Source organism: Hypanus sabinus, chromosome 27 (genome assembly GCF_030144855.1).
Source record: "Hypanus sabinus isolate sHypSab1 chromosome 27, sHypSab1.hap1, whole genome shotgun sequence".
Lineage (NCBI taxonomy): Eukaryota > Metazoa > Chordata > Chondrichthyes > Myliobatiformes > Dasyatidae > Hypanus > Hypanus sabinus.
In genome coordinates this window covers 44,884,363-44,898,128 of record NC_082732.1, presented here as the reverse complement: position 1 = coordinate 44,898,128, position 13,766 = coordinate 44,884,363, and the positions used below count along the sequence as shown (strand labels likewise).

The following is a 13,766-nucleotide window of genomic DNA, read 5'->3' as shown; positions in this document are numbered from 1 at the left end:
CAAATCGATGGGACTAGGCAGATTAATAGTTCAGCACAGATGAGATTGGCAGAAGGGCCTGTTTCTATGCTATAACTGACTTTTATAATGATAGCACAGTAGTTAGCATTATGTTATTACAGAGTCAGCAATGGGTTTGATGCCCATCGTTGTCTGTGAGGAGTTTGTACATTCTCCCCTGACTGTGTGGGTCCAAAGATGTATGGGTTAGCAGGTGAATTGGTCATTGCAATTTGTCTTGTCATTAGGCTAGGGTTAAATAGGTGGGCAGCTGGGCAGACAGAAATGCCTGTTCCAGGTTGAATCTCTAAATAAAATCATCGATTGGTTGTTGAATTTCTCAGGAGAGGAATGCAAAGCCGGATTGCTCGATTGGTCAGGACACCAGGCCATTCTCAGAGCACAGGCTGATGCTGCTTTTGTTGCAAAAAGCTGTCACCACCACCCCTTCTCCCCATGGCCAAATTTCTCCCGTCTTCTCCTGAAGGCAGGGTCCTGTGGGAAATGGTTTCACCAACAGCCAAGTCCTGGTTACAAATGGGCGTCTTTCATAAGTGCATCTTACTGCAGTGCAAATGACTTGGGAGGGTATCGGCAGCAGAGTCTCATCCAGCTTTTCACCGTGGGGCACTGGATATCACCAGGGACTTGACAGATCACTACTAGACTGGGCTGCACCCATCGAGCAAGTGCAAGGAATAAGCATCCCCCGATTTAAAAAAACACCGGGAATCTCATCCAGTTTGCCAGAGAGTGGTGAATCTGTGGAATTCATTGCCACACATAGCTGTGCAGGCATTGGGTATATTTAAAGTGGAGGCAGACAGATGCTTTATTAGTCAGGGAATCACAGGTTTTGAGGAGAAGTGGGTTGAGAGTGTAGCGGTCTGTGCGATGCGGTTACAGCTTGGCAAGTTTGGAGTTCAACTCCAGCGTTGTCTGTAAGGAATCCAACGACATACCGGTTAGCAGGTTAATTGGTGATTGTAAATTGTCCTGTGATTAGGCTGGGGTTAGTTAGGAGGTTTGCTGGGTGGTGCAGCTCGTTGGGCCTGGTCTGCTCTGTATCTCTAAAGAATCAGCCAAGATGGAACGGTGGAGCAGGCTTGAGGGGCCGAATAGCTCAAAACTGTTCCTATGGCTTTCAGTCTTACAGGTAGGGATTTATTTAAGACATCTCCCAATTTGACAAGAAAAAAATTCCTTTAGTTTTATAAAAATACATAAATGAAAGACAGTAATTCATAGATTTAAATAATGCTTAAAAAACTACAAACAAATTACAATACAAAATCATTCACAGGAGCAACAGAATTCAAGTGTGACTCAGACAGAAGTGTGGCCACATCACAGCTTCCTCCTACAAGAAATAGTCTTAGAAAACACCAAGAATTGGGAACAAAGTGAGTGTTCAGCTGTCTCCAGTTGTCCCCAAAGCCTCTCCCTTTGTTATGCTGAAAATGCTAAGCGTCCCTACAAAGAACAGATGGAAAGGGGTCACAGGGATCACCTGACAACAGACTGGATTGAGGCAGACTTTCTTTGTTGTATTGCGACACAATAGGAAAGTAACTGTGTGGCAGTGCGCTTCCAAACTTCAGCCTGAGTGATTTCAATCTACTTTGCAAGCAGGTTACAATGTGTTACCAGCTCAGGGCGAATCTCCGGCCATCAAATACTAAATGCACTGTGATTACAATTTACCAGTCTTTAAAAGGGGCTTTACCTCCCAAGACCTTTACAAAAAAAGCATTGTATTGTAGTAGCAAAGATGAGGACAAAGGACAAACCAGCATTCAGCTCTCCACTCCGAGTGAGGCTTCACTCACCTCAGCGCTGAACAGACACCGTGTCTGTGGCCTGCAGCCATCGACACTCACCTCAGCGCTGAACAGACACCGTGTCTGTGGCCTGCAGCCATCGACACTCATCTCAGCACTGAACAGACACCGTGTCTGTGGCCTGCAGCCATCGACACTCACCTCAGCGCTGAACAGACACCGTGTCTGTGGCCTGCAGCCATCGACACTCACCTCAGCGCTGAACAGACACCGTGTCTGTGGCCTGCAGCCATCGACATTCACCTCAGCCCTGAACTGACTCTGTGGCTCTGTGGTTCATGTTTTCTGTTATTTGTTTACTTTTTAAAAACTGCTTGCATGATTTGTTCTTTTTTTTTGCACATTGGATGTTTGACCGTCTCCCGTGTGTGTTTTTTTTTTGTGGATTCTATGGTTTTTTTGTGGCTGCCTGGAAGATTTCAAGGTTGTATACGTTATAAATACTCTGACAATAAATGTACTTTAAACTGTTTGATTATCCATGTCTATAAAATTTTAACTTCAAGGCAATAGCTGCACAGCCTTTCTGAGAATCTAGTTATCTGGGGCATGAGAAGGCTAAACTTCCACTTTTCATTCTGGCATTTAAGGTATCTTGGTGTTGCTTTAAGGACCAAAAAAATCTTGTTATGAATATAAAGATTCAGAGATTGATAGGATCTCGATTGACATGGCATCAAAGGTTATGAGGAGAAGGCCAGAAACTGGGATTGAAGAGGCGGGAAAAAAAGGATCAGCCGTGGTTGAATGGCGGAGCAGACACAATGGGCCAGATGGTCCCATGTCTTATGGTCTATGGTCGTAGAAAGGCGGCAAAGGTTATTTCTCCCCTCGTTTTTTGCATGACCTATTTAATTTTTTTATATACTTATTGCAATGTACTGCTGCTGCAAAACAACAAATTTCTCGATGCATGCCAGTGATGTTAAATCTGATTTGGATTCAGATGGACTGATATTGGATCCCTTTTTAAATTGCAATCAGGTGTTATCAAGATAATGGCCTGGGGTTTAGAAATTCATCCAAGGTGGTGACACAAGAGCAGGGGCTGTAGAATTTGTCTTTAATACTCAGTGCAATGAAGGAACGGCTGAGAATTAACTATCCAGCAGGGAGAGGTACCATTTTAACTATCTCTGCATAAACAATGAAACTTTGCATGGTATCACCAGAACAAATTCAACACACTGAACAGATGCTGGAAATCCAGAGTTACACATACAAAATGCTGCAGGAACTCAGAAGGTCAGGCAGCATCTAGGGAGAGGAATAAAGAAGCAATGTTTTGGGCCGAAACCCTTCATTGGGACTGGAAAAGAAGGGGGAAGATGCCAGAATGAAAAGGTGGGGTCAGGGAAGAAGGATAGTTAGAAGATGACAGGTGAAGCCAGGTGGGTGGACAAGGTAAAGGGCTGGAGAAGAAGAAATGATAGGAGAGGAGGGGGGAACCACGGGAGAAAGAGAAGGAGGGGCACCAGGGAGAGGTGATGGGCAGGTGAGGAGAAGAGGTAAGAGGCTAGAATGAGGAATTCAAAAAGAGGACAACGGGAGGGGAAAAAATTACTGGAAGGTGGAGAAATTGATGTTCATACCCCTGGGATGCCCGGTCTAGTTGAGTGGAACTGATGGATGACTAGTCGCTATATTCTATGGGAGGGGTGTGGAGGGCTATGGTCCAGGTGAAGGTCAATGGAACAAGGCAGAATTATAGTTTGGCACTGACCAAATGGGCCAAAAGGGCGTTTCTGTGCTGTACAGCTCTGTGACTCTAAAATGCCCATGGTTGAGCAGGACAGGAGGACTGCAGCCCTGTACCCCACCTTGAACACTGATTCACAGCTCTGCATTAGCCAGCTTCATCATGGACACTGGCCTCACCAGCATCCAGGGCATCTTCAAAAGACAAAGCCTCAAAAAGGCAGCATCTATCATTAAGGACCCCATCACCCAGGACATGCCCTCTTCTCATTGCTACCATCAGGGAGAAGGTACAGGAGCTTGGAGACACACTCACAACATTTCAGGAACAGCTTCTTCCCCTCTGCCATCAGATATCTGAAAAGGCATTGAACCCAGGAACACTACCTCACTACTTCCTCCCCCATCCCTACTTTTTGCACTATTTAATTTTATTTTCTTTTTTATATAAACTTATTGTAATTTAGTTTTTAAAATTATTACTTATTACAATGTACTGCTGCTGCAAAACAACAAATTTCACAACATATGCCAGTGAAATTAAACCTGATTCTGATTCAGAGGTGAAGGGGAGTGGAGATGGGTGGGGGAAATCAGTGATAAATCTGCTGATGGTGCCGGACACATCTGACATTGGGATCTATTGCGATCCGTCTCCCCTGTTCACATAATCTGCAGATCCCCTCTGCCCAGAATCAAACGGGTGGGGGTAGGGTGCGGGGGGTTAGACAGACAGACAGCATCAGAAGAATATTATGGACAGGTTCTTTGAATCCGCAGTTGTCCCCCTCCCAACATCTGGAGAACCAAGATTTATATCAGAAATCACAGCAGTCTGATCTGTTCAGCTGCGTTAAGGAGTCTGGTTCAGAAAAGTGGTCCTGAAAGAGTAATGGACAGAAATCTCGGCAGGAAGTTAGTGTGAGGAACTCGAACACACACAGCTCAGTCACTGGCACCGTGTGAGCACTCTGAAGCTGCATGTCCACACGGAAACATCATCACCCTGCATTAAACAGTTACAAAGAGTAGTTTTACAGTAACAATTTGTGATTCCAGGCACATTATAAGATCATAGAATGGATCTGTTGATTATCAAACCAATCTAAAGAAAGCCTAAACTCTAAACATGCTGATCCAAACAGAAACCAACCTTGGGACAGATCTATATCCAGAAAAGCAGATCTCTTCAGCTACATAATCACTAGTGGAGTTACAGTACAATGTTCGGTAAAAAGTTATCTTCAAAACACTCGACATATTGGCTCATCTGGTGAGATGACTCTTTCAGCCAACGTTCATGTCTTTATTGTTACCACTGGGATAGCACCATGTAAATTCCTCGAATGGGACACATTGTACCCAAACTGCAGGCTTCTCATGAAGCCAATTGTTTGATAGCGTGCTTGCTCTACTCTGGAGCATCGCACCTCAATTCTCTTTGCAAAGACCACCAGCATCTACAGTGACTAGAATCCTTGGCTTTAAGATAAGCTGCCACTTGGAACACCAAAGTTCCACAACGTTTCCAGGGTTTTGGTTAGGAATCCTTCAGCATGCTGATCCTGGCGTAGATTTTCAGGGCAGGTCCTAGCTTAATGTTCATGGCGCTCATCAGGTGATCTTCCTTAAGCAGCAGAAGGGCCTGCCCATCAATCTCCTGGGCACGAAACTCGTCAGCAATCTCCTGGCAACCTAGAAGCAAAACAGAACACGGAGTTTACCGGCCGGACAGTTACACGGAGTGCCCAGGGACGTTCTCACTAGGTGTTCTTGCCTGTTTGTCAGTGCCTTTGGGATAAAGATCAGCTTTATTTGTACCATGCACACTGAAACATACAGTGAAATGCATCGTTTGTGTCAATGACCAACACAGTCCGAGGATTGCGCTGGAGGCAGTCAGCAAGTGTCGCCATGCTTCTGGCACCAACATAGCATGCCCACAACTCACCAACCCTAACCCATGTGTCTTTGGACTGTGGGAGGAAACCCACGTGGTCACAGGGTGAATGGACAAACTCCCTACAAGCAGCAGTGGGAATTCAACCCCGATCTTTACCCTTCAGCGATCAGGCTCTTGAAGCGGTGTGGACAACTTTTGATCACTTGCACTGTAAAGTGTTACTCTAACTGCTATGTTACTGTACCATGACGACACTATTAAATCAAAAAGTCACAACACTCAATCCTTGCATTGCCATCAGAAAGGCAGAAAGCTGCAGATGCTGCTATTCTGAAACTAGAAATTAGTTCCTACAAATTTTGGAAACTGCTGTAAAACTAGAAACACTAGAAATACTGAAATCTTAGGGTCATGTCCCTCACAGTTTCTGCATAAGTTGATGGGGTTGTTAAGAAGGCATGTGGTGTGTTGATCTTCAGTAGTCAGGGGCTTGAGTTCAGGAACCATGAGGTAATGTTACAGCTCTACAAAACCCTGGTTTGACCACACTGGAAATATTGTGATCAGTTCTGTTCACCTCAATACAGAAAGGATGTGGGAGCTTTGGAGAGGGTGCAGAGGAGATTTACATGCTGCCTGGATTAGAGAGCATGTCTTGTGAGGATAAGTTGAGCAAGCTACATCTTTTCTTTCTGGAGCGCAGGAGGGTGAGAGGTGTCTTGATAGAAGTGTACAAGACAATAAAAGCCATCAACAGAATGAACAGACAGTGCCTTTTCTCAGGACGGAAGTGGCTAATACAAGGGAGCATAGTTTTAAGGTGATTGGAGGGAAGTATAGAGGGGGTTGTCAGTTTTTAAAAAAATACACACAGTGGTAGTATGTGGAGTGAATTGTCTTGGAAACATTTAAGAAACTCTTTAGATAGGCACATGGATGGTAGAAAAATAGAGGGTCATGAAGGAGGGAAGGGATAGATTGATCTTGGAGTTTGGCTCATCTAGTCTGTGCAGAAGGATTATTCTGTACTATAGTCCACCATTGTTCCTTTAGGTTGTCATAACTGGGTGAGGGGGGCGGGGGTAGGAGTAGTAGGGGTAAGTTCCCACTACCTGTTAAATGCTCCTAATAGTGTGCATCTCAAATAGCCATTGACAACCAAATCCAGCTCTTGGCCTTCACGTTAAACCAATTCTACTGATAGGAGAAGCTTCACAGTCAGGTTACTGGTGCCTTAAAACTAGTCACTCTGGGCAGACGGAGCTCGTCTGCTGTGGTTGGCAACCCATCTCGGAGAGAAACTCTGATCTCAAATCTCCACTGACTTGCCACTGTACCCCCTCATGGGGAAGGCTTCGGGAGTAAACTCCGAGGAAAAATCCAGAGCTGGACTCACTAAGGCAATCTATGCTGAGTTCAACGCTGACTGGCAACTCCTGCGATGCCACTGGTGCCAAACTGTATCAGTCTCTACCATTGCGTGGAGAGGGGGAGAGCTTGCTCTCCATATCGTACTGCAGGCAGGTAGGGTGCAACATCCATGGTAAGCTATGGCCCACGGAGGACATTGGTCAGGTGAATGCTCTATGAGTCTTTGAAGCTACCCATCATTCATTGCAATTCCTCCCCCAGCGATGAATCTGCCCGTCACTCAAGCGTTACCTGGCAATGAGCGGATGAATTCGCACACGTCCTCCACATTCCACTTGGTGGGGTCGCTGGGCAGGAAGTGGTGCCCAATTCCCATCAGGTCCCGCATCCTCAGCTCGTGGACATCGAGCTCCCGCTCTGCCTGGCGTCTCCGTGATGTGGAGGAGCTGGCAGAGATTGGTGACAGAGGTTCCTCGTAGCTGGAGTTATCTGACCCTCGGCTGGAGTCCTCCTGACTCAGGCCCACTGGCACTGGCGACTGTTGAGGTAAACAATGCAAGGTGGTCAGAGCCAAAAGACCATAAGACATAGGAGCAAATTAGGCTATCGCATCTGCTCCACCATCCCATCATGGCTGATTTATTATCCCTCTCAACTGCATTCTCCTGCCTTCTTCCTTTGATGCCCTGACTAAATAAGAATATATGAACCTCCACTTTAAACATACCCAGTGACTGGGCCCCCACAGCTGTTGGTGGTAATGAATTCCACAGATTCAGCACCCTCTAGCTGAAAATGTTCCTCCTCTTCTCTGTTCTAAAGGGGGACATCCTTCTATTCTGAGGCTGTGCCCTCTGGCCCTGGACTCCTCCACTATGGTAAACATCCTCTCCACATTCATTCTATTGAGGCCTTTCAATGAGACCCCCTCCCCCATTCTTCTAAATTCCAGTAAATACAGGCCCAGAGCCATCAAACGCTCCTCAGACATTAACCCTTTCATTCCCAGAATCATTTTCATGAACCTCCACTGGATCCTCTCCAATGCCAACACATTTTACCTTCAATTAGGAGCCCAAAACTGCTCACAATAATCCAAGTACAGTCTGACCAATGCCTTACAAAGCGTCAGCATCACATCCTTGCTCTTGTATTCTTGTCTTCTTGAAATGAATGCTGACATTGCATTTGCCCTTCTCATCACTAACTCAACCTGCAAGTTAACCTTAGGGAATCCTGCATGAGGACCTTTACACCTCTGATTCTCCGCATTTAGAAAATACTTTATGCCTTTGTTCTTCTACCAAAATGCATGACCATACACTTCCCTACTCTATATTCAATCTGCCACTTCTTTGCCTACTCTAACAAGCTGCATACGCTGATTGTGGCTCCCCACCCTCACTCTCTCCCCCAACCCTTCTCGCAATCGTTCAGGCTTCCAATGGACCAAAGTCTCCCCCAGAACCAAACCCAACCATCAAAGACGCAGTGTCTTGTGGGAGGCACTGAGGCCACCCATCAAAGCTATTTCAGTAAACTGAGATAAAGCTGTTGTTTGCGTGCCTTCCAGGTATTCACCTATCACCCCCCAGCTTCTTACTTCATTCTCCCTCCCCCAACCCACCTGGTCTCACCCATTACCAGCAACATGCACAAAAAGCTGGTCCGAGACCCTTCATCAGGATCAGTGCAGCCCGAAGTGTTGACTGTTTATTCACTTTCATCGACACAGCCTGACCTGCTGAGTTTCCCCAGCATTATGTGTATGTTGTTTGAATGCCTTCCAGACAGATCATATCATACATAAATAGTACAGAATATTGAACATTTTATTTTATTTAGAGATACAATGTGGATCACACTTTTACAGCCCAACAAGCTGCACAGCTCAGAAACCAATTATTTAACCCTAGCCTAATCCCAGGACAACTTAAATGACTAATTCACCTACTAACCGGTATGTCTTTGGAATGTGGGAGGAAATTGGCTCAGATGAAGTAAACCCACATACATACATCTACATATTATAAGTACTGAGAAAATGCAATGCAAAACCAAGGTGATCGGAGGAAGGTATAGGTGGAGTGTCAGGGGTTAGTTAGTTAGTTATTCATTCATTTAACACAGAGAGTGGTGGGCGCACGGAATGCCCCGCTAGGGGTGATGGTAGAGGCAAATTTTCTTTCAATTAGTTTAATGTTTTGCAGTTACAAAACGTAACAGTGGTGATGAGGTATTTTCTAAAATGAACCCAAGATGGCTACCAACCTTTTGAAGTGTAGCAAGATGTTCGAGTTAAAAAAGCGCAGCGAGGAACAGGAAGTAAAAAAACAGCACAGCAAGAGCAGTGAGTCAAGTTTTTAAAAAAAGTTAGTAAATGCAAGAAATCTCGAGTTCATAAACTGTTAGTACCAGATGATAAGAATCATAAAAAAGGCAGAAATAGTTGGCCACATCCAAAAGATAAACATATTTGATTACTCAACAGATAACTGGCTCATGTATATTGAGCCAATTGAACACTACTTTGAAGCAAATGGAATATCCAATGAGAAACAAGTACCAATTTGGCTGAGTGCATTGGGTTTAAAGGCATACAGTTTACTTCAAAGATTAACTGCTCCAACCAAGCCAGCAGAAATGAGTTTCACTGACATTGTGAACATAATGCTGGAACATTTAAATCCAAAGACATTGTTGATTACAGAATGCTTTAGGTTTCATAAGCAGAATCAAAAGGAAGGAGAGTCCAACAGTGAAATACAATAGTCAACAAGCTACATTGGGCTTGTATGTGGTAAAAGTAGGAGGGCCAGCATTGTGGGGACGTGACTGGCTGAGACTACTACAACTTGATCGGAGATCCATTTATAATTTTCATGTCACATTCCCTGCATTAATGTCAAGTGAAAGCAAATTAGGAAAGGTACTGCATGATGCCATCTCTCTCTCCATGCTGAACACCATGAACCGTTGCTCTACGAAGGATAAACAGGAGATGGTGTCTGCCTCTGTTTGGTAAGCAAAGGAAGGACCATGGTGTTCAGAGGAATCATGAAAGTGCCAAAAGCAGTGGCCTGTCTACAACAGGTTTTGGCAGCAACGTATTTGAGATACGCTAATCAGGCAGTTACTTACGAAATGTGACTTGGTATTAAGCTGAGAGTTCAAGGAGTTTCAGGAAAACTGCAAGCATTCAGCCTTTGTGAATATAAAGAACAAGAAGCTACTCTGCGTGCATTAAGGTTATTGCGTGAACTACAAGTGGGAGACAAAAAGCTGCTTGTAAAAGTAGATGCAAAGGCCAAAGCCCAGCTGGATGAATGGAAGGCCAAAAAGAAAGGAATCAATGGAGATTCAAAAACACAGGATTTATCAGATCAGATTGTAAAGGATTAACATGAGAATACTCCAGTGAACTAAATGTATTTTCCCAAGATCAAGATGCACAAACTGAGAAGGAAAAGAAAGGTGTCCGGAGCTGTCAGGACCACTTCCTGCAGTTTCAAGAGTCAACTCCTACAATCCCCATGGAGAAGGCCCGAGACTGAGCTTGTTTCCCAGCTACAAGTCTCACCTGCCCAGCAGAGTGGCAACACACCATCCCCCACTGCCCTCCTGGTCAGGATCTCACAGGAGTAAACAATCCTCCCACAACAATTAAAGCCTGAATGGGACAATTTAAAATTTACTTTGCTGTGGATGTCTGTATAGTAGTTGTATTATCTAGTATACTGTGTATACAGTTGAGGTGCATTCCATATTGTTTTGGAGTTTACAGCTTAGCAGGGAGGAGTGTTGTGTATTTAATATTTCAGTAATATTTGAGCAGTCTTCTTTGATTAAGCATTATTGTTCATTGAAATAGTTTATTGTGGGTTACATGTAAAAATAAATTGCACACATCGCCATGCTACCACAGGATGTGTGTGCCTGTTGCTTAAAGTTAACACTTTGAATCAGTTTAATGTTTTGAAGTTACAAAACATAACAGCGGGAGTGCAAAGATCCTGGAGGGCTGGAGATTTCAGATCAGGGCCACACAGGAAGGAGCTTCAACACAATGATGAAAAATTTTAAGTTTTGCCTCAAGTGTCAACATTCAAGGATCTATCCTGGCCTCAACATATTGATGCAATTACGACGGAGGCATGACAGCAGCTATATTTCATGAGTTTGAGGAGAACTGGTATGTCACCGAAGACCTTGCAAATTTCTACAGCTGTACGCATTCTAACTGGTTGCATCACTGTCTGGTACGGAGGGGCCACTGCACAGGATTGGGAATAGCTGCAGAAAGTTGAAAACTCAGCCAGATCCATCACGGGCACTGGCCTCCCCAGCATCGAGGACATCTTCAAAAGGTGATGCCTCAGAAAGGCCCGATCCATCACTAAGGATCCGCATCACCCAGGACATATCCCCTTCTCATTCCTATCGTCACAGTCAGTATCCCAGAATCAGCGTCTTCCTCTCTGCTATCAGATTTCTGAACAGACAATGAACCTATGAACTCTATTTCAATAATTATTTTCTACGCTGTTTACACTCAATATTTAATTCATTTACATCTTATTGTAACTTATAGCTTTTATTCACATGTGTTGTAATGTATTGCTGCTACATTAACAAATTTCATGACTTATGCCAGTGATATCAAACCTGATTCTGATGTGCTTTAAGGTGGCTGTAATCGTTCCTCCATTTGTATCCTAGGGGATGTAGGATACCCTGGAGCTCTTGCAGGGCAGTTCACTGATAACTCTGGGCTTCCCATCGCACAGTTTGTTTACCCAGCTCAGGCAGTGAGAATGCCCAAGCAACTGCTCGGCAGAGTGTGGAGACCAGAAGCCCAGTGAACAGACAATGAAGCAACACTTGAACACTACCCCACCGTTTTTCTCTCTTTTTGCACCACTTATTATAACTTACAGTAATTTTTTATGTATTGCACTGTACTGCTGCCATAAAACAACAAATTTTACAACGTATGTCATGATATTAAACCTGGTTCTGATTGTGATCTGGTGGACTATGGGCACTGTGTTGAAGGCAGTTGTTCAAAATTCAACAATCAAGATTGTTTAATATTATTTCCTGTACACAAGTGTAAAGGAGAACAAAATAATTGTTACTCCAGATCTGATACAACACAAAAAAATGATAAAGAACACAATAAATATAAATCCATAAGATAGCTTATACACACAGATCAATTGTATGTCCATAAAATGATGCTAGGCACAGGGGTGTCTGTACATAAGGTGACCCTGACAGGAAATGATAAAGTAGTGGTGGTTGTGGGTGGAGGTGTTGATCAGTCATACTGCTTGTGGGACAATCGCCAGTGGCGTGTCTCTTTATGTGGGGGTGGGGTGAGAGAAGAAGCACACGCACGCTTACTGCGGTGCTGTAAGCCCCTGGCCCAGGGCCAGGCTCCTTCTGTGGGGTACTTGTGCCTTGCTCAGTCCCCGAGCGTCTTTGATTGTTCTCTTTATTAATCTGAAGGCTGCTATGCTCCACCACCCCCCTGCTCCGCTCTGCAAACAGCCACCAGCTGCAGCCATTGTCTCTGCAGGGCTTTTCTTCATTCCGGCTCCTATTCAGTGAGGAGAAGCCAGCTGGACATCCGAACACAATCGCCTACCTCGGAGATGGGCCACAAACCCTGGCTTCATTCCCAGTGCATGGGGGCCGACCCGCCACAGTCCCATTGTCCTCCAGAGGTTTTAATACTAAACCATATAACCATATAACAATCACAGCTCGGAAACAGGCCATCTTGGCCCTCCTAGTCCGTGCCGAACCCTTAATCTCACCTAGTCCCACCTACCCGCACTCAGCCCATAACCCTCCACTCCCTCCACTCCGACCCGCCACAGTCCCATTGTCCTCCAGAGGTTTTAATACTGTACTAAACAAACCCAATTTCATGATGCAGGCCTACCGTCTCCTGGAAAGACAGCCAGCTTTCAGTCCAAACTCTTTGTGTGAGACGTGGCAAAGGAAAAATAATCTGGTCCCAACTCCTCAACGTACGACCGCACTTCAGCGCTATAAGGACAGTTGTGTTAGAGAAAGTAACTGTTCTTTATGCTTCAGTGGAAAGGTGTAGAAGTTATGCTCCTGTTACAGATTGCACTGTGGCAGACAGGAAGGCCTAGCAACAGGTAGTCAGAACTGCCCAGCGCATCACCGGCACCAACCTACTCGCTATCGAGGACACATACACAGAAAGGTGCTGGGAAAGGGCTAATAACGTCATGAAGGATCCCACCCAACCTGCTCATGGACTGTTTGTCCCATTCCCATAAGGGGGGAGGCTACGTAGCATCCACACCAGGACCACCAGACTCAAAAACAGTCACTTTCCCCAAGCAATGAGGCTAATGAACTCTTCAACCCACTCACTCACCCTCCACACCCCCAAACACCACTACTTTATCATTTCCTGCCAGAGTCACACGTACAAACACTCCTGTGCCTAGCGTCACTTTATGGACATATACACAGATAGATTGTATGAGCTATCTCACGTGTTTATATTTGTTGTGTATTTGTATTATTATTGTGTTCTTTATCTTAAGAGTGTTTTATTGTGCTGCATCGAATCTGAAGTAACAATGATTTCTTTGCTCTCTTAACAATAATATTGCTAGCATTATTCTATCCCTCACTCTTGACTTCTAAAGATCTTTTGGATCACAAAAGTATCCAGATACAACAGTTCCCACCGGATCATCCCGCAGTGCTTAGACCCAGACTCCCACAGCAACATCCCACAGTGCTTGGATCCCAGTTCCCACCAGATCATCCCGCAGTGCTTAGACCCAGACTCCCACAGCAACATCCCACAGTGCTTGGATTCCAGTTCCCACCAGATCATCCCGCAGTGCTTAGACCCGGACTCCCACAGCAACATCCCACAGTGCCTGGATCCCAGTTCCCAC

General features: G+C 44.9%; 1 protein-coding gene across 6 annotated transcripts in view; it reads right to left on the bottom strand.

Annotated features, from left to right (window-relative positions):
• Window positions 1-1,184: 1,184 nt before the first annotated feature.
• The window catches only part of LOC132382283 (polyhomeotic-like protein 2), a 163,713-nt gene continuing 151,131 nt past the window's right edge, over window positions 1,185-13,766 (bottom strand). For all 6 annotated transcript variants that reach the window (XM_059952387.1, XM_059952386.1, XM_059952388.1 and 3 more), the window contains 2 exons: window positions 7,105-7,351; window positions 1,185-5,234 (listed from right to left, as the gene is read on the bottom strand). In XM_059952387.1, coding sequence (XP_059808370.1) covers window positions 5,080-5,234; window positions 7,105-7,351 — 402 coding nt within the window. In that variant the 3' untranslated portion in view covers window positions 1,185-5,079. The remainder of the gene's footprint in view (window positions 5,235-7,104; window positions 7,352-13,766) is intronic.